Source organism: Eucalyptus grandis, chromosome 6 (assembly GCF_016545825.1).
Source record: "Eucalyptus grandis isolate ANBG69807.140 chromosome 6, ASM1654582v1, whole genome shotgun sequence".
Lineage (NCBI taxonomy): Eukaryota > Viridiplantae > Streptophyta > Magnoliopsida > Myrtales > Myrtaceae > Eucalyptus > Eucalyptus grandis.
Window position 1 is genome coordinate 36,223,586 of NC_052617.1, and position 26,720 is coordinate 36,250,305.

Below are 26,720 nucleotides of genomic sequence, written 5' to 3' on the forward strand. Positions count from 1 at the left end.
GATTCTGCTGATTTTGGCATTGACAACTCTGAACATGAGGTCACCTATCCGGAAGCAAGTTAAAAGCATGGACTCAGCAATAGAAAGTACATATTAGACTGAATAGAGGCTTAAAGTATGCAACAGAGGTGTCAACAGCACTGGGAGTGGTAGAGGAGCCCCTTATGATAATGCTGCCATGGCCAAAGATCAATATGACAAGGACTACTGAAAGTCACATGGTTCACGCTCAATGTCTATCATCAGAAAGTGTTGGTAGCGACTTCAAGCTCCAGAAAAGTTAGTGAAGGAGCTGCATTTAATCCCATTGCAAACAACACTATGTACATTCCCGAATTTCCTGACGTGCAAAAATCCTGCCACGGCAAGGTTACAGTTTCCAAGGGACTTGGATGTCCCTCTTCCATCATAAGAACGGCATAAGTTGAACAGAGTTCTTGCAACAGTGCAAGAAAGCTTTTCTACAGCAAAAAACCAGACATGGAAGATTACATAGCCAGATTGAATCAAGAGACTGCTGTGAAACAAACTCTTAACAACAAAAGTATGTTCTTTGGTCTTGGAAAATTTGTCAAGTCTTGAATCCACTCATCATCTCCAATCAAGAGCAAAGATTGCTGCCACTCCACCATTGTGTATTTTGAGATAAGAATTGTGATTTGTGCCTCTATGCAGTAAATTAGGGGTTCTTCGTTCCCCAGCCGGTCACTCCGAACTTCTTCTTGTACTCTGCATGAATGCCAGTCCAGTAGTCATTTTGACAGCAGCTGCAGGACTAGACAGATGTACTCAATGGATCAAAGGAAGTGAGGAGATAAATTTAAGTGAGGCTAATGGTATTTCCCCTCCCTTAATCTCTTTTTCCACAACTATTGAACGTGTACTTTGTATATTAATTTATAAAATGTCTGTTGAAGAAGTTATTAGCATCGTGAAAGAAAGTTTTCAACATCTTAGATTGTGGCAGAAGCTATTGTTATTGTAAAAATATCATAACCATTCACATAGTCGAATCCAAGTATCGTTTTAGCAAACACAAAGTCCCTCTAAGCATTTCTTTAAAAATGCCAACAATTATCGTTCCATCAACTAGTACTTCTATAGTCATCATCTCATATATGAACCCCAATATAATTCTCCCAAATAACGTAAATAATAATCCACGAGTCATGAATAAGACCTTCCTTTTTCATTTCTTTTGAGTTTCATAAATTTCACGAGAGCAATCGGTGCTTCAATCATTCTAATACTAAAAGTGAACATGGATGCATGCTATATATTGAATATTTCCAGCTGTGAGAGAATATGAGATGATTTTTTTAGTTCTAGAGGAGGCTGTCGACATTGTCTCCACTATGCTCCTTCCAGCTTTCGTAACGGCCAGCTAAATAAATCTGGTGAAACCCCGCATCCTTCAACGTACAATAGACACGTGTCTTGAAGTCGTAAATCAGGCAAATTTTGCAACGGACAATCTCGGAGCTGCACTATCCTCAGCTTCTTTAATTCTGACAAATCAGGCAACCTTTCTAAGCAACTACATTCTTGAATACGCAAAGTCTCTAGCGATCCCAATTTCTCCACGCCTTGAATCTCCATTAGCCTCGGGCAAGTAAACACTACCAACGCTTGGAGCCCCGTTAATCTTGATATGGATAGCCTCTCAAGCAATTCGCTATCCATCACCTCCAATCTATGGAGTTTCACCGGCTGTTGTCCACGCACATCATCAAAGTTGACCTCTCTCAATCAACATTTACGAAGAGCCAAACTGGACAGATCCGTCAAGTTGGAAAAGAGAGAACTTTCCATCGGAGACTTGACGTCGACTAGAGACAACTCCTCAAGACTAGACGGAAGCCCTACAGAAGATCGGGGGTCAACACAAGTAATCTCAAGAATATGAAGCTGAGAAAGAGTAGCCAAATTAATCGGTGGAAATGTGACGTCTCTCATTACGAGCGTCAAACTCTCCAAATTAGATAACCCCTTGATCCACTTTATCTTTGGAGCTCCATGTCTGAATTTTAACAACTGAGGAGTGTCATGACATATAGAAAGATTGACTAAGCTAGTTAGGTATAGGGGTTAAGGGCATTCCACAATAAATGAGGTGCGAACCTCAACACCTTCAAACTTAAGTGGAGCTCTGGGAAGTGTTCAAATTCGTTGTAGGAATCCAAACAAAATTGCTGGAGATGAGAAAGCCAATTCATAGTTATGGGCAATCTCATAATCTTGCTTCCTCCTAGGTCTAACATCCTCAAAAAAGATAGATCCCCAATTTCACTTTGAATATACTCTAGATTTTGACAGAATCAGGCATTTAACTCTTTAAGATTCTCCATTCCTATGGCCCTTGGTAGTTCTTTTATCGCAGTCTCGTCTAGACATAAAATCTCCAACCTTTTGAGATTTCCAATAGAAGAAGGTAATTTTGTGATATTGGTTCTCTTCACATCCAGTTCAAGCAAGTGCTCTAGCCCTCCTATTTGGTTTGGTAGCTTCTTTATTCGAATCCGAACAAGACTCATCTTCCTCAACATTTTAAGATTTCCAATAAAATGAGGTAATTCTGTGATTCCTATGTTTTCCGATTTCAATTCAAGCAGCGATTTCAATTTTCTAATAGAATCTAGAAGTGTTCCAAGAAAATGACAACTAATTATTGACAAATACTCCAGACTCTTCATCCCTCCAATGGAATGACGAAGTTCTCGAACTGGCATTGTACCTATTTTTAGCTTTGAGAGGGATTTTGGACTACTTATCTCAGCAGACCACGTGAGTTAAATTTGCAAGTGCTTAAGGTGCTCTAGTTTAGAGAGAGACAGCCATAAGCCACTAGCGAGGATGTACAACCTGCAACAACCAATCTCTTCAAATTCAAGCATTTTGAGAAGTCAGGACTCCTTGCCAAGCTTTTGCAACTGGTTAATTGTATAACTTTCATATTATCACTCACCTAGAAAAACAAACCAAGATCAGCCAAGTCAAGAAAGGCAAATGGGTCATTTCGTTAGTGAGACAAATTAGAGAAAAAGTAAACTACACGTGTGATGTTGTACAGGCATGGCTCCCAACCGGCCCAATCTTCGGTAATTTTACTTCTTGAAAGCTTGAGCACAATTAGTCTGTCGTGTTAAATTCCGAAGGACAATCACTCCAAGAGAGCCATTTTAACCTGGATAGAAGATTATTAAAGTCCCCTAACATGCTCCCCCCCAACCTTCTAATTCAAAGAATTTCAGATTTGGCAACTTTGAAAATTCTTCACTCATGAAATTGTGCACTTTAGAGAGTCCTGTTAGTCCTGCTACAACTTTGTTTGTCCCCTAGTGATAGGAAAAGCCGATAACAAACATGGTGTTATATAAGTATGAGAAGCTCGATTATGTATAAAAAAGAAACACACATTATTACTTTGTACATACATAAATGCATAATAAAGAGCAAATTAGAAAAGATGATGTCATATCGATTTGTAACGATGTCTTGATTTTATAACTTGGTTGCAACTCTATGAATCAAAACACGACCACTCCGAAGCGTGTAGAAGCCTGATTTACTCTAAAGCATCTCTTTATTAGGTTTCATATGAGTTTTATTACAAGATGAGAACAAAAAAGTCATACTCATTTTAAGTCTCTTTGTAAATTCTAAATAAAGGATCAATGTACAAGAAAGATTTATTTACATAATACACTAATTTGAAACATTAAAGATGGACCATTAGTTACCAATTAATATATGGTAGGAAAGCTCTATCCATACGCAAAAGCGGACTACTATTAATTGCTAAATCTAATATAAATCTCAAGTCCGGCCTCATGGACGATGTCTCATTGCAGAGTAGTATTGCTAATGGTTTTGAACTTAGCTAAAAGGAATAAAATCAGCCTTAGACAACTCTGATAGCCTAGGTAGTCGCAATCTAGATCTGTTTTCATATAATGTACTAAATAATTTTTTCGTATACAAACATATTCCTCGAAGTTTTTGCTAATAACTTATTAACATGTTCTTGATACGATATATAAAGATATTACCCCCAATGAACCCTTATTTAAACCTTTTTTTTTTTCTTTATCGAGAAAAAATTTCCTATGAGGAACTAACTCCACAACCGTTGGTAAATACATGGTTTGTTGCTAAGGAAAATAGCAAGGTGACTATAGTGATACCTCTTTCATCCGAATCATGTCCAAGGCAATCTTTGGTAACTACAACCTACTACGATGAGCATTGACATCTTCGCATTGGATAATCTCTCTTCCGAAATCTCTCACTTGATCATGCATCCACAGTCTATTGGTTTCTACTGTTTTCATTGAAGACATACGAAAAAGGACAAGTACTTTACATTTTGGGAAATAGTTGGAAGCTTTCCACGTATAGTACATGTAGAGTCTTTCTTTTCCAATGAAGTAACATACGATGTCAAAAAAGATCTCTCTCTGATGATGCTCTAACATATTGTAGCTAACCTTTAATCTATTAATGACTTCTTGCTTGGGCACCAAATCTAATTTCTTCAACATGTCTTTCCAAAACTTTTTGCTTTTGCCGACAGACTCAATCTTGCACACCCACCAGGAACAAGAACTGCCATGATAAATCAAAGTTCTCTTCCTCGCACGTTAGTAATGAGTTATGGGTCCAAGATTTTTTCTTTTACTGGGAATTTCTTCTTCTCGTGGAGGAAATTTTGCAGGTGTCTAGAGACAGAAAAAAAATATGGCGGAGGGGTAGTCCTTCTCATTTTTGTGGACGCGTATGCTTCGTGACGTGGAGATCTTTATTACAAGTGTTGGGTTGAGAAGGCTGAAACGATCCTGTTGACATGAACAGGATTTGACTGTCTTAAAAACCTTAAGTTTTGGCACAATTACAGCAATTTTTTTGGTAAGAAGTTTGGGTACTCGAGTATTTTTCTTCACTTCGCTTCTATGCAGTAAATGATCGGTACTTCGTTCCCCAGCCGGTCACTCCGAACTTCTCCCTGTACTCTGCATATATGCCAGTCCACTAGTCATTTTGACAGCATCTGTAGGACTAGACAGGATGTACTCGAAGGATTAAAGGAAGTAAGGAGATAAACTTAAGTGAGGCTAATGGTATTTCCACTTCCTTAACCACTTTTTCCACAACTATTTAACGTGTACATCGCATATTAATTTATAAAATAGCTGTTAAAGAAGTTATTAGCGTCCTGAAAGAAAGCTTTCTAGATCTTAAATTGTGGGAGAAACTATTATTATTGTAAAAATATCATAACCCTTCAAGTAGTCGAATCCATATTGTCTTAGCAAACATAGAGTCCTATAAGAATCTCTTTAAAGATCCGAACAGCCATTATTCTGTCAACTAATACTTCTATCATCATCATCCCATATACGAACCATAATACAATTCCCACAAATAACGTAAATAATAATCCACGAGTTGTGAATAAGACCTTCCTTTTTTATTTCTTTCAAATTTCACAAATTTCACTTGAGTAATTGCTGCTTAAATCATTCTAATACTAAAGGTGAACATGGATGCATGCTGTATACTGAATATTTCCAACAGGAACAAATAGAAAATTGCTCAGGAAGAATGGGAAAAATAAAATAAAGGGAAAGAAGAAACCAAAGGAAATTTTACCAGCTGTCAGAGAATATGAGATGATTCTTTATTTCTAGAGTTGGCTGTTGACATCGTCCTCACTATGGTCCTTCCAGCTACCGTAAGTGCCAGCAAAATCAGGTGAACCCCGGCATTCTAAAACCGTCAAATGACACGTGTCTTGAAATCGTAAATCAGGCAAATTTTGCAATGGACAATGTACGAGTATCACCGTCTCCAGCTTCTTTAATTCTGACAAATCAGGCAACCTTTCTAAGCAACTGCATGCTTGAATATTCAATGTCTCTAGCGATCCCAGTTTCTCCACGCCTTGAATCTTCATCAGGCTCGAGCAATTAAACACTTACAACTCTTGGAGCCCCGTTAATCTTGATACGGATAGCCTCTCAAGCAATTCGTTATCCATCACCTCCAATCTATGGAGTTTCACCAGCTGTTGTCCAAGCACTTCATCAAAGTCGACCTCCCTCAACCAACATTTATAAAGAGCCAATTGGGACAGATTTGTCAAGTTGGAAAAGAGAGACCTTTCCATCGGAGACTTGACATCGTATAGAGACAATTCCTCAAGACTGGACGGAAGCCCCCCCAGAGATCGGGAGTCAACACAAGTAATTGCAAGAATACGAAGCCGAGAAAGAGTAGCCAAATTAATAAGAGGAAATGTGACATCTCTCGCTATGAGCGTCAAGCTCTCCAAATTAAATAACCCCTCAATCCACTTTATCTTTGGAGCTCCATGTCTGAATTCTGACAACTGAGAAGCGTAGTTATATATATAAAGATTGACTAAACTAGTTAGGTATGAAAGGTCAGGGGCGTTCCACAATAAATAAGATGAGAACCTTAACACCTTCAAACTCATGGGGAGCTCTAACCTCAACACCTTCAAACTCATGGGGAGCATTGGGATCTGTTCAAATTCATCACAGAAATCTAAATAAAGTTCCTGGAGATGAAAAAGCTGATTCATAGTCATGGGCAATCTCCTAATCATGCTCCTTCTAAGGTCTAATATCCTCAAAAAAGAAAGACCCCCAATTTCATTTGGAATATCCCCTTCCAAATTTTGACAGGCTCGGGCTTTCAACTCTTTAAGACTCTCCAACATCCCTATAGCCCTTGGTAGCTCTTTTATCGCAGTCTTGTCTAGACATAAAATCTCCAACCTTTTGAGATTCGCAATAGAAGAAGGTAATTCTGAGATATCAGTTCCCTTCAAATCTAGGTCAAGCAAGCACTCTAGCCCTCCTATTTGGTTTGGTAGCTTCTTTATCCGAGTCCCAGTGAGACTCATCTTCCTCAACATTTTAAGATCTCCAATAGAATGAGGTAATTCTGTGATTCCTGTGTTTTCCAATCTCAATTCAAGCAACAATTTCAATTTTCCGATGGAATCTGGAAGTGTTCTAAGAAAACAACAACCGACTATAGACAAATACTCCAGACCCTTCATCTCTCCAATGGAATGATGAAGTTCTCGAACTGGCATATTACTTATTTCTAACGTTGAGAGGGATTTTGGACCACTTAATACAAAAGGTACCTCATAAAGGTCGCGATCCTCTCTCAGCAGAATACAATGAGGTTGGATTTGCAAGTACTTAAGGCGCTCTAGTTTAGAGAGAGAGCCATCAACCACCAGCGAGGTTGTACAACCTGCAACAACCAATCTCTTCAAATTCAAGCATTTTGAGAAGTTAGGAGTCCTTTTCAAGCTTTTGCAAGTGGAGATTTTTATAACTTTCAAGTTCTCGCTCACCTAGAAAAACAAATCAAGATCAGCCAAGTCAAGAAAGGCAAATGGGTCATTTGGTTAGCGAGACAAATATGAGAAAGTAAATTGCACATGTGTGATGTTGTACCAAGCATGGCTTCCATCCGGCCCAATCTTCGGTAATGTTATTTCCTGAAAGCTTGAGCACAACTAGTTTCTTCAGACATAAATTCGTCGCGTTTAATTCCGAAGGGCAATTGCTCCAAGAGAGCCATATTAACTTGGAGAGAAGATTTTTAAAGTCCCCTACCATGTTCCCCCCCTCCAATTCCAAGAATTTTAGATTGGGCAGCATTGAAAATTCTTCACTCGTGAAATTGTGCACTTTGGAGAGTCCTGTTAGTCTGAGTGCTATGACTTTGTTCGTCCCCTAGTGATCGGAAAAGCATAAGGGCACATTTGAACTAGATGACAAACATGGTGCTATAAAAGTATGAGAAGCTTGACTATGTTTAATAACAAAACACACATTATTACTTCGTACAGATCTAAATGCATAAGAAAGAGCAGATTAAAAAGGATACCATCGGACCAATCCATAACTGTGTCTTGATTTTATAACTTGATTGCGACTCTATGAATCAAAACCCACCTGCTCTAGAGCGTGTAGAAGCCCGGTTTACTCCAGAGCATCTCTTTATTAGGTTTCGTAGGAGTTTTATTGCAAGATGAGAACAGGCAAGCCATACTCATTTTAGGTCTCTTTGTGAATTCCAAATAAAGGATCAGCATACAAGAGAGATTTAGTTTCATCATACACTAATTTGAAATGTTAAAGATGGACCATTGATTACCAATCCATATATTGTAGGAAGGCTCTATCGGACTATACGCAAAAGTAGATTATGATTAATTGCTGAATCTGTTACAAATCTCAAGTCCTGGCTTGTGGACGATGTCTCATTGCAGAGTAATGTCGCTAATGATTGTCAACTTAGCTAAAAGGAATAAAATCAGCCTTAGAAAGCTCTGATAGCCTCGGTGGTCGCAATCTGGGTCTATTTTCATATAGTTTGTTGCACAATTTTTCCGTACACAAAGTGTTCCTTGAAGATTTTGCTAATAAGTTATTAACACCTTTCGATACGATATATAATGATATTACCACCAATGAACTCTTATTCAAACCTTTTCTTTTTTCTTTATCAAAAGAAAAAAATGAACAAAAAAAAAGTTTCCAACATAGAACTAACTCCACAACCATTGGTAAATACATGGTTTATTGCTAAGGAAAATAGCAAGGTGACTATAGTGATACCTCTTTCATCTGAATCACGTCCAAGGCAGTCTTTGGTAACCACAACCTACTACGATTCCCTGGAACATTGACGTCTTCGCGTCGGACAATCTCCCTTCCAAGATCTCTCACTTGATCATGCATCCACAGTGCGTTGATTCCTACTATCTTTACCAAAGACATTCGAAAAAGGACAAGTACTTCACATTTTGGGAAATAGTTAGAAGCTTTCCACATATAGTACGGGTAAAGTCTTTCTTTTCCAATGAAGTAACATGCGATGTCAAGAAAGATCTCTCTTTGATGATGCTCTAACATATCGTAACTGATCTTTAATCTATTAATGACTTCCTGCTTAGGCACCAAATCTAATTTCTTCAACGTGTCTTTCCAAAACTCTTTGCTTTTGCAACAAAGTGAAGAACCAATAACCTCGAGAGCTAATGGAAGTCCACCAGTTTTGTGAGTGATTTTGCGTGAGATATCATCATAGTCATGCGGTGGGAAATCCATCCTGAAGGCATGTTGACTGAAAAGTTGAAGAGCATGGAAAGAATCCAATTCTGTCATTTCATAGATCTTAAACTCTTCAGAATGTGCTAGGCAACTACTCTGTTTCTCCTCCTCTTTGATCGGTAAAAAATTGATGTCCCTTGTTGTAATGATGATTTTGCTTCCAGGACCAAACCAATTCATCTTTTCTGCTAATTTAGACAATTGGTCCCACTTATCTACATCATCAAGAACAATGAGAATTTTCTTATCACGAAACCTCTCTCTAATTATGCTAACCCCTGCATGAACAGAATCGTGGATACCTAGAGATTTGGCTTGGAGAATTTCTGATAACAACTGTTTTTGTAAGTCAATAATTCTACCATGTTGCGCTGATTCGCGCACATCCAAGAGGAAGCTACAGCCTTGAAATTGATTGGAAATTTGATTAAAGACAGCACTTGCAAGGGTTGTCTTACCGATTCCGCCCATTCCATGGATGACCAGGTAACATACTTCAGGAGAACTGATGTTTAACAAGTCCATGATAACTTCCACATGATCATGAATCCCGACTAAATGATCCGGCAAATTTCTCATTCTTTTCATCAGCTTAGTCAAAACATCATCAATAATAGCATTGATGATTTCGCCATGGCTGGCCATATTGAACACAAGATCTTAGCGTGAGACAGATAGCAGATAGACTCTAGTTAAGGAATATAACAGACACAAAACTAGTTGGATTTTTTGAATTAGCGAGGTTTTACCGAAAAGAATATGACTATCTTAAGTAAAAGGAAATCCCCACTTACAAAAGAATCAGATCTACCCTACACTGTGCTTGGATGAGTGGCTCGGGAAAGGAAGACAATGATTACAAGGAAAAATGAAAGAAGAAAGGATTAACTAATATACAGTGCTTGGTAGGAGTAATTAAAAGAGTAAAATTCTGTTCCTTATTCTCAGTTTTGCAGACATCTGCAGAAAAAATCAACTCTAAAAGGATAACAGTGGATAATAGCATTCCTTGTTTTGGGGCAGTAAGCAGGATGATTTTACACAGAGAAAAGCATCATGAGTACGCGTCATCATCTCAATCCGAAATGCACTTCTCCCATAAAAAGAACTAATTGCACTTTTAATTGCCCAGACAATAGAAAAGAGAAGGCAGATTCCGAACGCACACCCTTACCCTCTGTTCCTCAAGCCCCATCCCTTGATTCTTGCGACCTCTGCCAGAGCCTCCTCCCATTCTCGAACATCATCACGGCCAAACTTCTCCTCGTGCTTCTTCAGAGCGTCGAGATACAATGGAGTTTTGAGCTTCACATCGTCGGAATTCACGTCGTAGAAAATGGGTAGGATCACTTTCTCATTCGCTTTGCGTGAGCACTCCACCATGTGCTTGAGCTCCCGAAGACACCACGCACTGGATGCGTAGTTCCTAGAGAAGATGGGCACGTATATTTTGGAGGATTCGATGGCACGCAGAAGCTCGCCTCCAATCTTTTCGCCCTTCCGGATCTCTTCGTCGTCTCTGAAGACGCGAATCCCAGCTCCAACCATGGAGTGATAGAGGCAGTCGGTGAAGCTGAGACGGGTGTCGGGGCCTCTGAAACTCAAGAACACCTCGAACTCGGCCCCCGACGACGAATCGCCGCCGCCGTCGACACAAACGGACGCGGTCGCCGCTGCGTCTGGTGAGTCCCACTTTCTCTTCATCCTCCTTCAGGAGCTCGTGATCTTCACCGGATGTGATCGTAGCGAGACGTAGAGTCGTCCTTCCCGAATCTGATCTTGGGTTCTTGAGAGCGACGACTTTTTGACAAAGACAAGCCAATGAAAGTCCTCCAAACTCTAAAGTTACTTCTTTTAGTCGTATAATTTTATAAAAATTAGTTGATGAAAAATTGAATCTAATATTTGTATACATATAATAAAATAGGAGATATATAATACTTGATGAGGGTAAAGTAAATTCCTAGACAAGACGATTCGATTATTCCAATATATCCATTACGATTTATGTTCTCTTTTTGACGGTATTTCTTATTTTAATTTTTTCATTGTTTTTCCTAGATTTCATGATCATCGATGTCGTTCCTATAACTTCATTAATAGTATACTTCACGCAAACTGAATGCACAAGATTTGAGAAAGAACCTTTAGGAAATACAAATTTCTCAAAAAATCATAATCCTCTGGTACATCAAAGAAAGAGATCGAAATTTTAATAATTATTGATTTTTCCTAATGCCATAGTATCAGGCTTCAAATTCATCTATGTGTACAACGTGATCTATCAAATATCCTTGATTCCTCACCGGCATTTATATTGCAATTGACAATATCCTTACGAGTGTTATTACATCCGCGAGCTGCAGATACAGAAGCTGAAGTATTTCTCTCAACATCGACTTTTACTTTATAGGATCTGCATATAAGCCACGACATCCGATCACTATCTGCAGCTAAATACAACGGACACCAGAACAAATTCTTCAATCCGTAGCTTGAAGCTTCTGCATATCAATCCCCGTACTTCACTCGATCGCTTTAAGTATTTGATGAGGTCAAGGCTGAACCCGGGCTCGCCCCCTTACTTGCACATCCACTCAAGAGGCTTATATCTCACACGACTCTGAGCGGCCGAAAAATGCATAGCGATTGTTCGCCACGTTGTCGTATACAAAGTCTCGTAAAAATCTGCATAAAGGATAAAAGGTAAAATTCAGACAGCTCCATCAAGTTAGAATCTTAGGATGAAACAGGAATTGGTCAACATAAAGAACAACAATATTAGGAGATGGGAGGACTCACATGGGAACAAACTGCAAGAAGATTGCCAGTTGAGGGAAGGGTAAGTCAATATACTCCATTATCTTCAGCACAGCATCCGATTTGATATATGACCTGAAATTCACAGTAAAGTTAATGTCTCCTGTTTCTTTCTTTTTTGCTATTCCGTTGCGACACTTATTGATACTTCATTGTTAGCTAAGCATATTCAAATCAAAGGACTTTCCCATCATGATAAATCACCATCGCCTATGTTCTTCAGCTTCTTCAAAAGTCGCAACTAAATGGACTGCTTGAACTTGTGACTTGTTCACAATGACCCTCGTATTACCTTTCCTTTTCGACGAGTACGACACTCGATATATCATCCGGATCTCTTCCAGATCTCCTCAGGAGCTTCTTCCCTGCTTCACTCTGGAGTGCTTCGAACCTGATTCCACTGAAAATCACCCAGAAAAATGGGGGAAAATGGTGGGTCCATGACAGAGCTAAGAATTAAACAGGATTCCGCATTCGTAAGCAACTCGAACAGAAAGAGAATGAAAAAGTTACAACAAAAACCATGCAATGTTACTTCCCTGCAGCAACAAATAAGCTTGACTAACTTAATACCGATAGAAATGCAAATTGGATGCAGCTTCAGATTGCGTCATCAACATTTGTAGCAACAGCTAAAAAGTGTTTACGATGCTTTGGTGCACAATCGCCCCGAAATTTTTAAACTTATAGACATGGTGTTTTGTCTCTTGACATATGGCACAGTTGAGCAATAGAACACCCATTCCTTAACTGGGAAAAGAAACAGATGCTCACCTATTTCTGTCATTTGCTCGAACAAACCTCACACCTCCATTGCACAAGTTGCACACGCCTATCAAAACACATGTATTCCATCATAAGAAAGAACACAAATTGGCTTTACAGCACATCATTCAGCTCATCCATTTATTAACATTCTACTGCAATAACTTAGCTCCCCTTCAATTATAGTTCAATTTACTAATGAGAAAAGGCAAGCAAGCCTCTTGGCAATCCACCGCGCAATTGTACAAGGCATCTCGGCTTCTAACCCAGCTCAACACGAGTAGGAAAGCAAATACCGATCGACACGAAAAATGACATGAACGCAAGTTAAATCTAACCGTTTAGCATGTTCGACCAAAATTATAGTACTTAGCAACGACACCAACGCCAATTCATAGCTGGAATCTGCCGCGTGAACATGGGTAGACGTAAAAGCAGAAGAATCCACACGTCCTGAAAAGAAGAACCTCCAAAATCGTTCTTTGAAGCACAAGACGGGAACATGACTCTGCAACATTCGATAAGCCAAGGACGCAACTTTGACTTCTAAAACCATACGGTTCAATCGAATTTCAGAGCTCACCATCGAACAACATGATGGGTCTCGAGTCTCGCTCGAAGAAGCTCGAAGTGGCCTCGACCCAGTCCGCCGCATCCTTCTGCGGCGTCGACAGAGCAGCGAACGCGGCGAACCTCGGATTCCTTACTCGCAAAGAGCTCGACGGGCTCAATCTTGCACACCCACCAGGAACAAGAAGCGCCATGATAAATCAAAGTTCTCTTCCTCGCACGTTAGTAATGAGTTCTGGGTCCAAGATTTTTTCTTTTATTGGGAATTCCTTCTTCCCGTGGAGGAAATTTTGCAGGGTGTCCAGAGACAGAAAAAAAATATGGCGGAGGGTTAGTCCTTCTCGTTTATGTGGCTGAGTATGCTTCGTGACGTGGAGATCTTTATTACAAGAGTTGGGTTGAGAAGGCCGAAATGATCTTGCAGACATGAACAGGATTTGACTGTCTTAAAAACCTTATGTTTTGGCACAATTACAGCAATTTTTTTGGTAAGAAGTTTGGGTACTCAAGAGTATTTTTCTTCACTATTCTCTCCTATGTATTCATCTGAATTATTAAGTGGCATGTGTATTAAGTTTATCTTTTGTATGTCATGTTTCTTTATTTTATTTTATTTTATTTTGAGAACAAAGTAAGATAGCCGATGCCCACCAAGTATTGATGATTAGGGTGGATTTTATACTATAATTGGCGTGCCTGGATTTTATTTTTTATTACTTAGGATAGGAAAAAAAAAAGCATTTTAATGAACGACTATGAATGGTGACGGCAACATTTCCTACAAATTTGTCTCTTTCTCCATCACATTCTAACTTACAGCAATTTTATAGATGGTAATGTAATAAACGTTAAAATCTTTCTCCTTTTCTCTAAAAGGGAAATATGGTGCAATAGGTGTTCCATTCCGTGTAATTTTACTAGAATATTAGAATCATAGAGAGCGATCTGCGCAAGTAATTTCTATAATATACACGTTAGACTATAAATGATGCATCGTTTGATTACTGTTGAATGAAAAGAAAATTAAATAGCAAATAAAACATAGAGTAAAGGGAGTGAAAAAAATCGAAGATTACGGCGAGCAATCGAATTCGACATTGTATCCTCAACAAAAGGTTAAAATATGAAAAAATAATAATAATAATAATAAAACGAGCATACTATTAGAAATACTAATCAGTGTATTCGAGGGTTTTTTTAATGTATATTTTCTTTTTCTTTTGGCCCGGAGAAAATTGACGAAGAAAAGACCCCTTTCTGTCCGAGAGAGAAAAGGAAACGGCGAAAGCTTGTGCGCGCACACAACTGCGTCGCCGCTCTCTCTCTCTCTCTCTGCGCAGGGCGTGAAGCGGAGGTGAATTTGCAGCTGAATTTTCTGCAGAGAGAGAGAGACAGACAGACAGAGGAGGCGGGGAAAGGAAGCGAGAGAGATCAAGCATGGGTTGGATCGGAGAGACCGTGGACTCCATTCGGAGTATTCAGATCCGTCAGCTCCTCACTCAGGCCGTCAGTCTGGGTTCGTCCCCTCCAATTTTTGTTTTTCTTCTCTTTCTTCTCTCCGTCGTTGTTCGGAGTTCTCTAATTCTTTTCCTCCGTGCTGCTAAAAGATGGAGATGGGATTGGAGGATGGTGTTTCCAAAGTTTTGATTTTTGATCCGGAGTAGGCCTGATTGGAAGTGAATTCGATCTGGGTTTCTTTACACCTCTCCGTTTGTCGATTCTTTTCGAGAAAAAAGCGTGCTAAATGTATTGAAAACGGTGGTAGATAGATTTTCATGGGGTTTCTGTTTTGATTACTTGGATGTTCTAATTCTTTATATTTTTTTTTTTTTTTATCTTTTTTTCTTGTTGAGATGGAGATATTGCTCTCATAAGTTGTGTATCTTTTTCTCTCTTTTTGGTTTAGGTATGATCGTCACATCTGCACTAATTATCTGGAAGGCTTTGATGTGCATCACTGGCAGTGAATCTCCTGTTGTTGTTGTTCTCTCTGGGAGCATGGAACCAGGGTTTAAGAGGGTATGTATGTAATTATGTGAGAGTTACTTTGAAGATCTTTCATTTCTAGTTTTGCTTGCTTAAGTGTATTGAATTTGGTTCGTTTTCTACAATCTTTTTCCATATATTCATCAAGCTTGTGTAGTGGATTGTTAAACCTACAGAGCCTATGAGTTAGAATTGTGAATATTATGAATCACTGCTAGTTGTTCTATGGTGTCACTTTTCACGTCTTTCATTTGTATCCCACTTTCCATCAAAGTCGCTTTAGGTAAATATGTGCCATGCCATATTGTGATCATTGAACACATGGTCACTTGTGTTAAGTCCATGACATTCTGTAATTAATTCTTCTGAACCTCTGTCATTATAACATATTATCTGATGTTTTCACGACATGCTTAGAGCTCCATATTTGGTGGTCATCTATGTATTGTTGCTCAACACTTCTTAGAGGTCACAGTGCTTTGGAGTAGGCATGTTAGTAGTTACTAGTGTACATGATTATCGTGATCACTTTAGCCGTTAGAACCATGGCCCAGGTTCTCTGTATTGTTTTTGATTTTTTCCAGTTCATGTTGCCCATTACCGGTTGTATCTTTCCCCTCATGCATCCTTTGAAAAAAAATTGCAATAAATATTGCATCAGTCCACTTCATTGTTAAAGCTTTGATATATATATACTGCCTCTCTTACTTCATTTTGTTGTACCACTAGACAAATTTGTACATATATCAGCGAAAGAAGTGAAATTTACTATGGAAGTCATCTGATTTTCTCATCTTTAAGTACTTGACTGCCTTACTAGCTTGTAAGCGGCAAATGCATTGTTTAAGTGCTTTTGTTGAGCTGCAAACTTCTGCTTTTCAGATGCTATGTATTTCAAGTTTTACAGATTAATTTTTTTCTTTTGTTGCCAAACTCTATGTTGAGAGTACAGACCTTCAAATCCATTTGTTTGTAACGTTTCTTGCCTTTGTCAGCTAATGACTCCCTTAAACCTGATTTGTAGGGAGACATATTGTTCTTACACATGAGTAAGGATCCTATTCGAGCTGGAGAAATTGTTGTTTTTAATATTGATGTAAGCTCCTTTTTTCCCTTCATGTTTTGCCACTTTAGTTCTTATTACCTCGGAATTACCAGCATCCTATGCTACCTCCTTTTCTCTGGTAACTTGTGATTCTTGCTTTTCTATAGTTCATTTTTTCCACTGCATTTTTTGGTTCATTCTCCTCTGATAATCTTTTGTCGTGTTCAGGGCCGTGAAATTCCAATTGTGCATCGTGTAATAAAGGTATCTCTCAAAGATCTTAACCTGCTTATTGACTTATGTGATTTCTGGCTTTAAGCAACTTGAGAATTTGCCTAGAAGGAAGAAAGCCGTGCCCAAAATGTTCAATCTTTGAGCTCATTGTCTAGAAGTAGTTTGCGATTATTTTTTAACGTACTCATAATCTCCAATTTCTTAGTGGATATTTTTGTTCCCAGTTTGAATGTATTTTTTCTCTGTATCAGGTACAATTTTTTTCTTATCTCATAGCCCAGCCTTCTTTTCTTAATCATTTACTTTGATTTCCATTCCAATTTCTTTTTGCATAGTGGCTAATTAGATCAGCTCATAACTTTCCTTGCTGGACATTCAACCTCATTTATGTAAAGGCTTTACGTCTTTTTATGTTGAACCTGCTAGATTAGTATGCTTGAGTTTGGGTCCTGAAGAATGAGAAAATGACCAATTGTCCCTGCAGGTACATGAACGCCAAGATACTGGAGAGGTCGATGTCCTCACGAAAGGTATCAGTTTCTAAACTAAACGTTTTTTGCTTATTGTTTTGGTGTTGTGTGGTGGGACTACAGCTAGGTTCATTTGTCTGTTCAGATCTTAACACTTCGTCTTATTTCGTTTTATGTTGACAGGTGACAACAATTATGGGGATGACAGGCTCTTGTATGCTCATGGGCAGCTGTGGCTTCAGCGGCACCACATTATGGGAAGAGCTGTTGGGTAAAGATTTTGTCTATGACCTCCTGTGCTAGAGTCTCTCGCTTTCAAAGCCTTCTTTTTCTGTTTTACACTCCTGATTTCTAATATTTCTGAACCTGATTGTATGCAGGTTCTTACCTTATGTCGGTTGGGTTACAATCATAATGACTGAGAAACCTATAATCAAGGTACGTCTTAATAAAACCCTTAGCAGGCTCAAGAAAAATGATTTTTCATTCTAATACATTTATTGTGGATACCCGAGCAGATTTACCTTCTGCTGGTCAGATTCACAGTTATGTTGCCATAGGATTTGCATTACGGACGGTGTCTTGGCTTTTGGTAGCTATGTTTGAAGATAAGGGAATTTTTTCTTATTCTGGTTATCTTGTTCCTTGCAGTATATACTAATTGGGGCGCTGGGGCTGCTTGTAATCACTTCAAAGGACTAACGGAGCCTGTTGTTCTGGGTTTAGTGATGCGAAGGACAATTGACTCTGGCTGTCATTCTGCTATTGGGTTTCAATTTTCCTTGTATTTTGGTAGTTTGACAAAAGAGCGGATCTCAATATAAAAGCGGAAAGCAAGTTTAAGGATTTTGTTTTTCATGATGGATATTAGTCGCAGCCATATTACTCCATATTTAACTGTTGTTTTCATATCATCACGGATAACTCTTCCCAGCGGCACTTAATGATGCTATGTCTGGTCTCACCCGAATTTTCATTTGATTTCAGAACAAATCGCTGCGTGAAACTATACTGATGTCTGACAAAGCTTGCTGTCATTGTTCGGTGAACTATTTACATGGTCAAAGAATCTCAACAGCTTCTTGTGCATAGAGGAATTCAGGGGCTAGTTCTTTAGGAGCTATTTCATCAACATATCCAATTTAAAGATCGATCGCTTGCACAAATTTGTAGCACGAAGTGGCATAACTGAGAAGCATGTGTGGAAGTGGTCAAAGATTGTGGAGTCGAGAGAATTAACTCGAATGGAACCTCTGGTTGCTACATTGATTAGAGCAGTCTGCACAGTTCTGGCCAATGACCCCAGCAGTGTATGAAATCTTCATCTTCTGGTAATATGACTGATTAGACTTTGGTTTTTGTTTGATGACGTTCAAAAATGAATTTCTGGATGTCCAAATCTTCCCTTCTACTTCGTCGGTGTTAAGTAAATATTTCTGCAAAATGTCCACATTTTAAACTTCTTCTTTTTTTGGGTAAAGGTAATATATAAATACAAGAAAGGCCAAATGTACGAAAGATCACGGCACCAAAAACTTGTACTCACCAAAAACTTGTACTCATGATGGGAGATCATCATGAGCGAAAGGATACCATGATGTAAAAACCCGCAACCGCGGCGTCCACATTTTAAACTTTCCACTCCGCACTACATAAAATTCCACAATTTTACAATCAGCATGGTCAAAACTCAACAAAAAGTTCCAAGAACAAATGGGAAGGTAAAGAACCTGCTCTCGAGCTAACTTGGGTTAGTGTTGACACGGATGGTACAATGTTCTTGATGCTACGCTAATAGAGAGACAAAGGGAAAACTTTTTGAAGTGCAGACATCAAGATCACAATTTGAACTCGCAAAAGCAGTCGGGCAATGCAGATCCTATTCCCATAACAAAATCATCTCTATGAGCCTCCCAAAGTGCTCGCATCAACCTTTTACCTCTCAAGCCCTTATAAATAAGTTCTGAAAATGCTCTTCTGCTCAAGAAAAGAGTCTTGTAGAAACCATTGAAGGCGCGCATGGCTGCAACCATCTTGTCCATGTTCCCAAAGTACGTAGCCATGTAGGCATCGCTGTTTATAGAAACATAGTAATCCAAAGCGGCTTTGGTGTTCCCGTGCATGCTTTTGAAATCTTCACCACTGAGAAGCACAGATTTGGTGACCACATTAGTGTAGACAGATGTCAGCCCTTCAATTTCCATGATGCCATCACCGGCGGCTAGATAAATATGTGTATCGGTGGGAATCCGAAGAGCTTTGAGTATAAAGGCCGTCTCTCTTGGTGTAAGGGGGCATTTCCCCCGTCTCCTCCAAATTTTGGCCAGATCACCAGTCCATGGTTTTTTATCTCCACGAGCTGCTTCAATGGCTTCAATGGAGGATGGTGAGAGACCTGAGTACTCACATTGGCTGTAAGCAACCATGTCGGGTTCAAAACGGAGGTGAAGCGCGAGAAAGGGCTTGGGTATGGCCAGGAGAAGCTCAGCAGCTTTCTTCTCCAATGATTTGGTCAAGCGTAATGCACTGTAACAGCCTTGACAGAGAGCAGCCTTTGCGTACTCTGGATATCTGCAAATTATATGATAAGGATCAAAAGAGAACAACCCAAAAATAATAAGGGAAAAGCAAATTTCCATGAAATAGGGACAATGATTTACATCTTTTGCTTTCTTAAAAACAGGTTGATGAAGGCTTTCTAAACACCAGTAAAATGGAATCATACCAGAAAGAAAGGAAGGGTAATAAAAAAAGTGAAAGTTGCAGAGGACTAACTGAAACATTTTTCTTTAACCATGAGACACATAGACCAAGAAAATACCAGTCCATCAGTGTCAACTTTGCCATAGTTGTTAATCAGTTCGAAGACCTCATGGAACCAAAACATCCATCATCCACTTAAGACTACACCACTCACACATGGGAAACTATGAAAGAGCCGTACAAACAAGAGGTGCAGAATCATACCTATCCCGTCTTTGGCTCATTGCTGGTGTAATAGAAATATAATGATGTTTCAATAAGAATGGAAGGACACTTTCAAGGTAATCAAATTGGCCTTTGCGTTTGCTACAATCTACTGGAAAGGGTTCCTTTGATGCAAACTCTGGGGGCAACTCTTTAGCAACTCTCACAAAGCCAGTCATTTGTTGAATGAAGTAATCAACATCAAAGACATCTGCAAAACCACTGAAGATGAGGAATTGCATTAGATAAGGTTTCTGTATAGTGAACTTCATAATCTTCTTCCCCAAAATCTTAGAAGACATTAGTCATCGTGGTAAATTCTCACTATGCTATCTTGATATCCAAAAGATAAAATACAGAAAGGTGTGCATGTTCATTTGAGATTAGCTTAGCTGCATGCCGCTTCACTCCCTTACAGTTTCTTTTTCTTTTAGTTTTGGCCAACCAGCTAGAGGACCAATTGAACCTCTGTTTATGAAATGACCTAAGTTCCCAAAAATAACCTTCGCCTCTCTTTCATTTTCTTATATTTTTCTTCTTTTCCACATTCCATAACATGTGTTCCACAAATACATCTGTATTTTGCTCAAGCTACAATTCTACCAAACTTACAAGTTCGAATGCCATGGAGAAAAACAGATATGGAGTAATACCTTGATTCGTTCCAGTATGCAGCAACTTCAAATTTTGGCATAACAAGTGTGGCGTTCAACAGACGAGCGATGCCAACACCATCACATAGCTGCAGATATCATATTTAGTGAAATTAGCGAGTGATACATGAATCCTATACACGAGGTTATGAAGCTTGCAAGCGTGAGATTTACTAAGCTCTCACATCTCTTCTCATCTGATTGAGGCCACCGTAGCAATCGATGCGGATGTATCCATTACTCTTCTCTGGTAGAGCTGCAGCAATTCAACAAAAACCAATGCAATTGTCTGCAATGAAAGCCAATTAAAGTGGTTCTCAGAATATCTAGAATCGACCGGATATCCTAATCAAGCCTAACTGCATCCCTATCCCAAGAAGTGTCAGACCCGAGTTTCAACAAGGCCGACCAACAATCAAGACCTCAGTTTCGCATTCATGACACACGAACCATCCGAGACACCTGTGGTATTATTAATTATCAAGCCCAGCAAATGAACAGCATTTTGAAAGTTCAAGTTCTCTGCCACGACAAACAAACTTGTTTCCGGACCCTGTATCCATCCAACGCCATTGCTACTTATGGTTTCGACAAAGAAGAAAGATCAAAACTAACCGGTCAGATGTCCTTGAAGCCACCATTTGCAAGGTCTCCATTCCACCATCCTCCTCACGCTCCATATGTCGAATCCCTCTCTGCGACAGATAACCGTAACTCTCAAATTTCCGGAAACCGACTTTGCAGTGCCAATTCCGACACGCCGCCGACGCATTCACGAGGCGTGCAAACGAATCCATTCGTCTCGAGCTGGATTCGACTAGCTCAAATCGAGACAACAACGAGAAGCTTCGACCGAAAATCTCCCCCGCGGATGCACCGAACTAAAGATGCTATTTTCCCTCGACGAGCAGGAGGAGAGAGGAGTCTACAGATTTAAGCGTAGTGCGTACCTGGAAAGGGAGGAGAAGGAGGTCTGGGAGAAGATGGAGCGAGGAGCGAGCACGGATATGGCGAGGAGGACGGAGAGGCTGACCACCAGCACGCCGAACAGCGGTTTCACCGACACCGACACCGCCGGGATTTGGATCATTGCCGCCGACGGTCGGAGACGCGACGCCTCGCGCGGTTCCTTCACTGGACGCGATCCGAAGCCGGCGCAACACCGAAGAGAACGATCGACGATCGACGATCGCCGTGCGGGGGTAGATCGTGGAGATCGCAGAACCGAATGAAGAAGGAGGAGGAGGAGGAGACGATGATGAAGACGAAGATGGCCGTGGATCCTTAGGCGGACGACCGGAAACTCGGGGGCTGCGCAAGGTTGGGCTCAGGCCCATATAGCTTCCTCAAAGCCCAAATGATCGTAGGTCACGGAAATACCCGCGTATTTCTTTTCATCCCTTACCTTCTCAGATATTTGCACGAACACCCTCTTATTTGAACATATCGCGCTAATGTACATGGATTGACCATACAATGTTACTATTTTCGAAGCGTGATTTTACCCATACCAGATGTATAGGACATAGAAGATTGTCATATATGATTCGGCCAAGTAAAGAAAAATTGTTAATCTGATAAATTTATGACAAATTCATCTCAATTTTATTTTTTTGACTTTAAAAAATCTTAAATTCATACACTTATGATAGGTTCATCATTAATTTATTCACATTAAATTTTATTATTAAACTGCCCTTTGTTAAAAATATACTAATTTGTAATATTAATCTAATTTAACACAAATAACAAAATATAAATTTATCATAAATATAGTAATTTTTGATTTTTGACAATCAAAAATTATTTTAGATAAACTTATTACAAGTATGTTTGAAAAAATTGGTGGTATCAATCGGAAGAAAAATCGATTCACAAATAACGGTGTCATAAATTCGTGAAATATGGTAAAAATAAAGCAAAACCAAAGAAAGAGCTGTTCGTGGACATTTTCTAGAGATTACAAAGAAGATCATCGCATTTCTTGTATAAAGCTTCCTTTGTCTCGTAAAAAATAAATAATTTTAAAAATATTTTCCTATAAGTAATAGCTTATACGTTTGAAATAATCAGTCGCCGAAAAAAATATAATAATTTATCTAAATGATTTTGTAGCCTAAAAATATCTTTAATTCATTCGTTTCTATAGACGATAGAAGCAATAATTTTTTAAAAAAAATATTTTTAGGATCATTCAATTTCCGCGAAACACACCTAAACAATGAAAAAAGAAAAGAGGAGAAAAGAATGAAGCCGACTTGGTAGTCCGCATGCGAGGTGGGAAAACAAAGCAAAAACCAGCATCACATGGTCGTAAAAAACTCTAAAATAACTATATCAATTGAATAGACCCTAAACCAATGAAGTAACACTTTGCATGGCTCGTGCTTGTTACAAAAGACAGCTCCATAAGGGGTTGAAAATCGCAGCTAACATGTAGTTCTTTTTAACTGACTAAACAAGCATATCTAAGAGCACTCTGAGTCCAAGATATCCGCAAAACCATGCGAACCCATTCATTCGGCAACACGCATATTCAACATAAACAACAGATATGCGACGAGCAAGCACCAAGACACCTTCTCAGCTCTGCTCCTCCGCCTCCGCGGCTTCCCTCTCTTCTGCAGCAGCGGCCATCAATTCATCGAAGTTCGCTGTCTTCCCAAGTACTATCTCAATCTGAAACGAGCATTTCACAACAGCAGTTCAGATAAGTTGACAAGGGAGATTGGTATAGAAACTTATGTGCAGATATCGGCACTGATTCATCGGCAGACAGAGAATCAATTGATCATTATGCAATATCGAACATTAAATCACAGAAAAAAGCCAGCAAGCAAACAACAAAGCAACAACAATTTTTCCTACTCCAGTACTAAATAAATCGTGTCTAAAAGGCAGTGAAAGATTTGTTAATAGTTTCAGCCACAGTGTACAGCTTACTGTAATGGATTTTCTCTCGACTATGACAATCAACCTCTTCATCCCTAAAACCAAAACTTGCCATCCTTACACTAACAAATTCAGCGAAGATCAATCACATATCAAGTTTGAATTTATACGACAAACTAGTCCGTGTTTTTTCCTTTTTTTTTTTTTTTCTCTAAAATTATGGAGGAAAGTTATATATATCTCCTATGCCCTATCTGCTTTCTTCTAATAAACTTGTGTTATGTGTACCTTAGCCTTTTGCACCGGTCTTCCTCTGGAATCATCCTTGATATCGACAGTGGATGTCATGATTTCTACATTCACAATATGAACAACCATTACTGACAGTCCTGCATGTCCCTAATCACATATACACAAAAATGCAACTCACTCTTCTCAACAGCCAGGCCATTGTTCTTCAGAATTTCTGCCACAGTCACCACCGTTGCAATAGCTGCAGAAGCAAGATGAATTTCCATGAAGGATATGTGGAATGAAGATAGCACAAACTGCCAATATGAACTCCATCCATAAAAACAAAGAGATTCAACTCACCTTTTCTCCATGTAAATGATTCCTAATTCTAGATTTCAAAGCGCTAAAAATTTCAATTACATAAATAATAAGATCTCAGCATTCACGACTAAAAGTTTGTACTTCAAACATTTTACATGCTACATCAGCCCTCGAGTGACACATTTTTGTCACGTTAGTAAACTGCAGGATCACAGTGGATTCCCATAAACTTAGGTATACTTGAAAGGCAATGTCCCGACTTACAATATATGCTGACACATAAACACGCATTTGAGTTAACCACCTGTAATCAACTGTTCTTCTCTCACTTTCAAAGGGTAATAAATAGAAGGACTAGGAATACTTTACTCAAAAAAACTATTACAATGAAATACAGTGATGTGAAATTTTACAAAGCAACAAATGGCTATGCCAGGGACACCATGGAGACAAAGCATGAAACCACACAAGAAATTTAAAAGAGCGAAAGATGATTCTTCCCAAATGACTCAGAATAGCCTAAAAAACCATAGCTATGTTCCAAACTAACTACATCTGCAAGTGTACGTTAAACCAATGGCACAATCACGATAAGTCCAGGAGAAAGGTCTGACAAGAAACTGCTCAGCTAAAAACTCAAGGGAGGCAAACGAGTTAAGATGTCTATTTTTGAATCTCTCTTCATACTCTAGCCCGTGTACATAGCTCAAACAGAGGAAGTAGTGCAAACCGAGACTTCTAAAATATTACACATACAGAAGCAACAAAACCGAAAAGCTAAGAAGGGTTGCTCATACAGCTTCCAACCATTTCAACCCCAAAATACCACAGGAGTAAGCAAAGCCGCACGTCAATCGACCACCGACCCAGCACAGTACGCATGCACACGCTAATCAGGCTAAACAAATATAGCAACGAACGAATTACAGACATTCAACAAAATGAAGAGGGGCACAAATTTCTAGCAAGACGCCCGGATTCAGTCAGGCCGATATCTGGCAACTGTTGCATCCACAAAACCCGCAGGTTGAAAAGAAACTATGTAAGCACGTAGAAGCAAGATAAAGGCTCGAAATACAGTACCCATTCCCAGAGCCGAGAGCTCGACCTCATTGTGCTGCTGCATATACCTCTGCAAAACCGACCAGAAGCGACAACACGTCAAACCCACGACGCTAGAACTCAAACAGCAATCAATCAAACAACCTTGTCGATCCCCTCGAAGCGCGAGAGGGGAAAAAAGAGGGAAGCGGGGGGGTGGCGTACCTTGGCGAGATTGACGTAGAAGAAGAGGGGCTTCTTGGTGTTGGAGACCTGAATGCGGTTCTTCTTGTGCGAGTCGGTGATGGCGATGTTGTTGATCCCCTCCGTGACCTCCTCCATCGGGAACCTCGGGGATTCTCTTCCTGGCAAAAACCCTAACCCCCGAATCGCAACCCGCGCCCTCGTTGTCGTCTCTCTCTTCTGCTCCTCCTCGTAGTTTGTACTCTCCTTCCTTGCGCAGTTACCTTCCCCTTGAAGGCGCGATCTCTGAGCTAGGTTTTCTGTAATAATAAGGCTCCAACCCAAAAAACGCGGGGCCCGATTGTCCAGTTCCGCCAGGCCCACAGTATGGGCCCATTGAGCCAATGAATGTTGCCGGAGTCATAAAGAGAGGCCTCGTGAATTGGGCCTAACTTCGACCATAAAATAATTGGGCTTTTACCAAACTCTTTTCGACTTGGTGTTGAATTGGCCTGGAAATTCGAAACGCTAGCGCAGTGAGGAGAGCTCCTCTTTGTTTGCGCGTGCGGGACGGAGGTTGAGAAGAAGGGATCGATTTGTCGAGGGGGGACATGTTTGAAGTATAGTTTTTATCGTCGGGTGGACCCAGATCTTGCCCCGCGCTTGACCGGGCCTAACCTGCTGGTCAAGCCCGTCCATAATGCGAGAATCACCCGACAACTCTTGGGCCGAGTCGCGGCCCAAGCCATATATGAACGGGTCGAGAGTCGATGGCGATGGCGATGGCAATGGCAATGGTAATGGCAATGGATGGGCATAAGAATGAACAAGGAGAAGGTGGCAGTTGCTTCGCTAGAGATCGTGGTGGCGGCTGACCAAATTCGAGGTAGCTGGCCCCTCATCGAGCGTTTGTGGCCCAAGAAACTTGGCAATTTTGGGTTCCCCTTTTTTCAACCGCTGTCTCGAGATTCAAATCGAAAGCGATCGCTTCTGATTAAGTTCCATGCATCTCCTCCTCCTTTACCTTCAAATTCAGATCTTCAGCCGATTTACATACGGCAAGAGGTTGAGGAACACGTGAGCAATATATCTAATCCTGTGGGCTAAAACCAAAACAGCTGTTTCGCAACAACAAGGGAGATATTTTGTTTTTTTATGTTGCCCTTTCTGTCTTCTTAGGTTTTGCTTTTCCGATGCTGGATATCTCACGAGTTCTTTTTGTATTTTCCAGTTGATTTCTGCCACCAAGTACTCTCCTTCCAATCAATCCAAATCCCAAATCCCAAGTCCAGTTCGAATTGATCCTAGAAATGCAGGGTTCAACAATGTTTGGAACGTGCAATCACTCCCGCTCGAGGATAGATTCCGCCCTTTAAAT

General features: G+C 39.9%; 5 protein-coding genes across 8 annotated transcripts; 1 reads left to right on the forward strand and 4 right to left on the reverse strand.

Moving 5' to 3' along the window:
* Positions 1 to 4,780: 4,780 nt before the first annotated feature.
* On the reverse strand, positions 4,781 to 11,020 carry LOC104449453 (disease resistance protein RUN1-like). Of its 3 annotated transcripts, XM_018876591.2 has the most exons (6): positions 10,336 to 11,020; positions 8,667 to 9,798; positions 7,497 to 7,778; positions 6,518 to 7,393; positions 5,650 to 6,484; positions 4,781 to 5,009 (listed from the first exon to the last, which is right to left on the reverse strand). In XM_018876591.2, the coding sequence occupies exons 1-5, from the start codon at positions 10,863 to 10,865 to the stop codon at positions 5,975 to 5,977; spliced, it is 3,330 nt and encodes a 1,109-aa protein (XP_018732136.2). In that variant the 5' UTR covers positions 10,866 to 11,020; the 3' UTR covers positions 4,781 to 5,009; positions 5,650 to 5,974. The 3 variants fall into 3 exon arrangements, with proteins under 3 accessions (XP_018732136.2, XP_039171570.1, XP_039171571.1); XM_039315636.1 differs by having other exon boundaries at positions 5,650 to 7,393; positions 10,336 to 11,018; XM_039315637.1 differs by lacking the exon at positions 7,497 to 7,778 and having other exon boundaries at positions 5,650 to 7,393; positions 10,336 to 11,018.
* A 341-nt stretch (positions 11,021 to 11,361) lies between these two features.
* On the reverse strand, positions 11,362 to 13,638 carry LOC104449454 (DCC family protein At1g52590, chloroplastic). The gene is made up of 5 exons (XM_010063621.3): positions 13,330 to 13,638; positions 12,756 to 12,813; positions 12,274 to 12,381; positions 11,964 to 12,056; positions 11,362 to 11,849 (listed from the first exon to the last, which is right to left on the reverse strand). Exons 1-5 carry the CDS (start codon positions 13,508 to 13,510, stop codon positions 11,768 to 11,770), a joined length of 522 nt encoding a protein of 173 aa, XP_010061923.1. The 5' UTR covers positions 13,511 to 13,638; the 3' UTR covers positions 11,362 to 11,767.
* A 931-nt stretch (positions 13,639 to 14,569) lies between these two features.
* On the forward strand, positions 14,570 to 18,044 carry LOC104449456 (signal peptidase complex catalytic subunit SEC11A). The gene is made up of 8 exons (XM_010063622.3): positions 14,570 to 14,832; positions 15,223 to 15,335; positions 16,327 to 16,398; positions 16,576 to 16,611; positions 17,066 to 17,111; positions 17,235 to 17,322; positions 17,432 to 17,489; positions 17,703 to 18,044. The coding sequence occupies exons 1-8, from the start codon at positions 14,754 to 14,756 to the stop codon at positions 17,751 to 17,753; spliced, it is 543 nt and encodes a 180-aa protein (XP_010061924.1). The 5' UTR covers positions 14,570 to 14,753; the 3' UTR covers positions 17,754 to 18,044.
* Positions 18,045 to 18,651: 607 nt separating this feature from the next.
* LOC104449457 (O-fucosyltransferase 13) lies at positions 18,652 to 21,921 on the reverse strand. Of its 2 annotated transcripts, none has more exons than XM_010063623.3 (6): positions 21,622 to 21,921; positions 21,287 to 21,366; positions 20,857 to 20,927; positions 20,672 to 20,760; positions 20,019 to 20,240; positions 18,652 to 19,622 (listed from the first exon to the last, which is right to left on the reverse strand). In XM_010063623.3, exons 1-6 carry the CDS (start codon positions 21,759 to 21,761, stop codon positions 18,890 to 18,892), a joined length of 1,335 nt encoding a protein of 444 aa, XP_010061925.2. In that variant the 5' UTR covers positions 21,762 to 21,921; the 3' UTR covers positions 18,652 to 18,889. The 2 variants fall into 2 exon arrangements, with proteins under 2 accessions (XP_010061925.2, XP_039171428.1); XM_039315494.1 differs by having other exon boundaries at positions 20,857 to 20,960; positions 21,622 to 21,684.
* Positions 21,922 to 22,982: 1,061 nt separating this feature from the next.
* LOC104449459 (uncharacterized protein At2g34160) lies at positions 22,983 to 25,643 on the reverse strand. Its single transcript, XM_010063625.3, has 5 exons — positions 25,385 to 25,643; positions 25,202 to 25,250; positions 23,994 to 24,056; positions 23,852 to 23,916; positions 22,983 to 23,350 (listed from the first exon to the last, which is right to left on the reverse strand). The coding sequence occupies exons 1-5, from the start codon at positions 25,499 to 25,501 to the stop codon at positions 23,255 to 23,257; spliced, it is 390 nt and encodes a 129-aa protein (XP_010061927.1). The 5' UTR covers positions 25,502 to 25,643; the 3' UTR covers positions 22,983 to 23,254.
* Positions 25,644 to 26,720: the final 1,077 nt, after the last annotated feature.

Bases quoted from the DNA above. Each gene is read 5' to 3' on its own strand.
- LOC104449453 (XM_039315636.1), bottom strand. From the start codon at position 10,865: ATGAAGAGAAAGTGGGACTCACCAGACGCAGCGGCGACCGCGTCCGTT. The intron at 9,799-10,335 runs GTAAGGGTGTGC...CAATATGGCCAG, and splicing joins TGGGGCTTGAGGAACAGAGG to CCATGGCGAAATCATCAATG. The intron at 7,394-7,496 runs GTACAACATCAC...TTGTTTTTCTAG, and splicing joins CCGGATGGAAGCCATGCTTG to GTGAGCGAGAACTTGAAAGT.
- LOC104449454 (XM_010063621.3), bottom strand. From the start codon at position 13,510: ATGGCGCTTCTTGTTCCTGGTGGGTGTGCAAGATTGAGCCCGTCGAGC. The intron at 12,814-13,329 runs GTGAGCTCTGAA...GTGTTTTGATAG, and splicing joins ACCCATCATGTTGTTCGATG to GCGTGTGCAACTTGTGCAAT. The intron at 12,057-12,273 runs GTAATACGAGGG...TGTGAATTTCAG, and splicing joins GTACTCGTCGAAAAGGAAAG to GTCATATATCAAATCGGATG.
- LOC104449456 (XM_010063622.3), top strand. From the start codon at position 14,754: ATGGGTTGGATCGGAGAGACCGTGGACTCCATTCGGAGTATTCAGATC. The intron at 14,833-15,222 runs GTTCGTCCCCTC...TTTTTGGTTTAG, and splicing joins CACTCAGGCCGTCAGTCTGG to GTATGATCGTCACATCTGCA. The intron at 17,323-17,431 runs GTAAAGATTTTG...GATTGTATGCAG, and splicing joins ATTATGGGAAGAGCTGTTGG to GTTCTTACCTTATGTCGGTT.
- LOC104449457 (XM_010063623.3), bottom strand. From the start codon at position 21,761: ATGATCCAAATCCCGGCGGTGTCGGTGTCGGTGAAACCGCTGTTCGGC. The intron at 20,928-21,286 runs GTTAGTTTTGAT...GAATTGCTGCAG, and splicing joins GCTTCAAGGACATCTGACCG to CTCTACCAGAGAAGAGTAAT. The intron at 20,241-20,671 runs GTATTACTCCAT...CCTCATCTTCAG, and splicing joins GCATACTGGAACGAATCAAG to TGGTTTTGCAGATGTCTTTG.
- LOC104449459 (XM_010063625.3), bottom strand. From the start codon at position 25,501: ATGGAGGAGGTCACGGAGGGGATCAACAACATCGCCATCACCGACTCG. The intron at 24,057-25,201 runs GTACTGTATTTC...TTGCTTCTGCAG, and splicing joins GCTCTCGGCTCTGGGAATGG to CTATTGCAACGGTGGTGACT. The intron at 23,351-23,851 runs GTACACATAACA...TGCTCGTTTCAG, and splicing joins GACCGGTGCAAAAGGCTAAG to ATTGAGATAGTACTTGGGAA.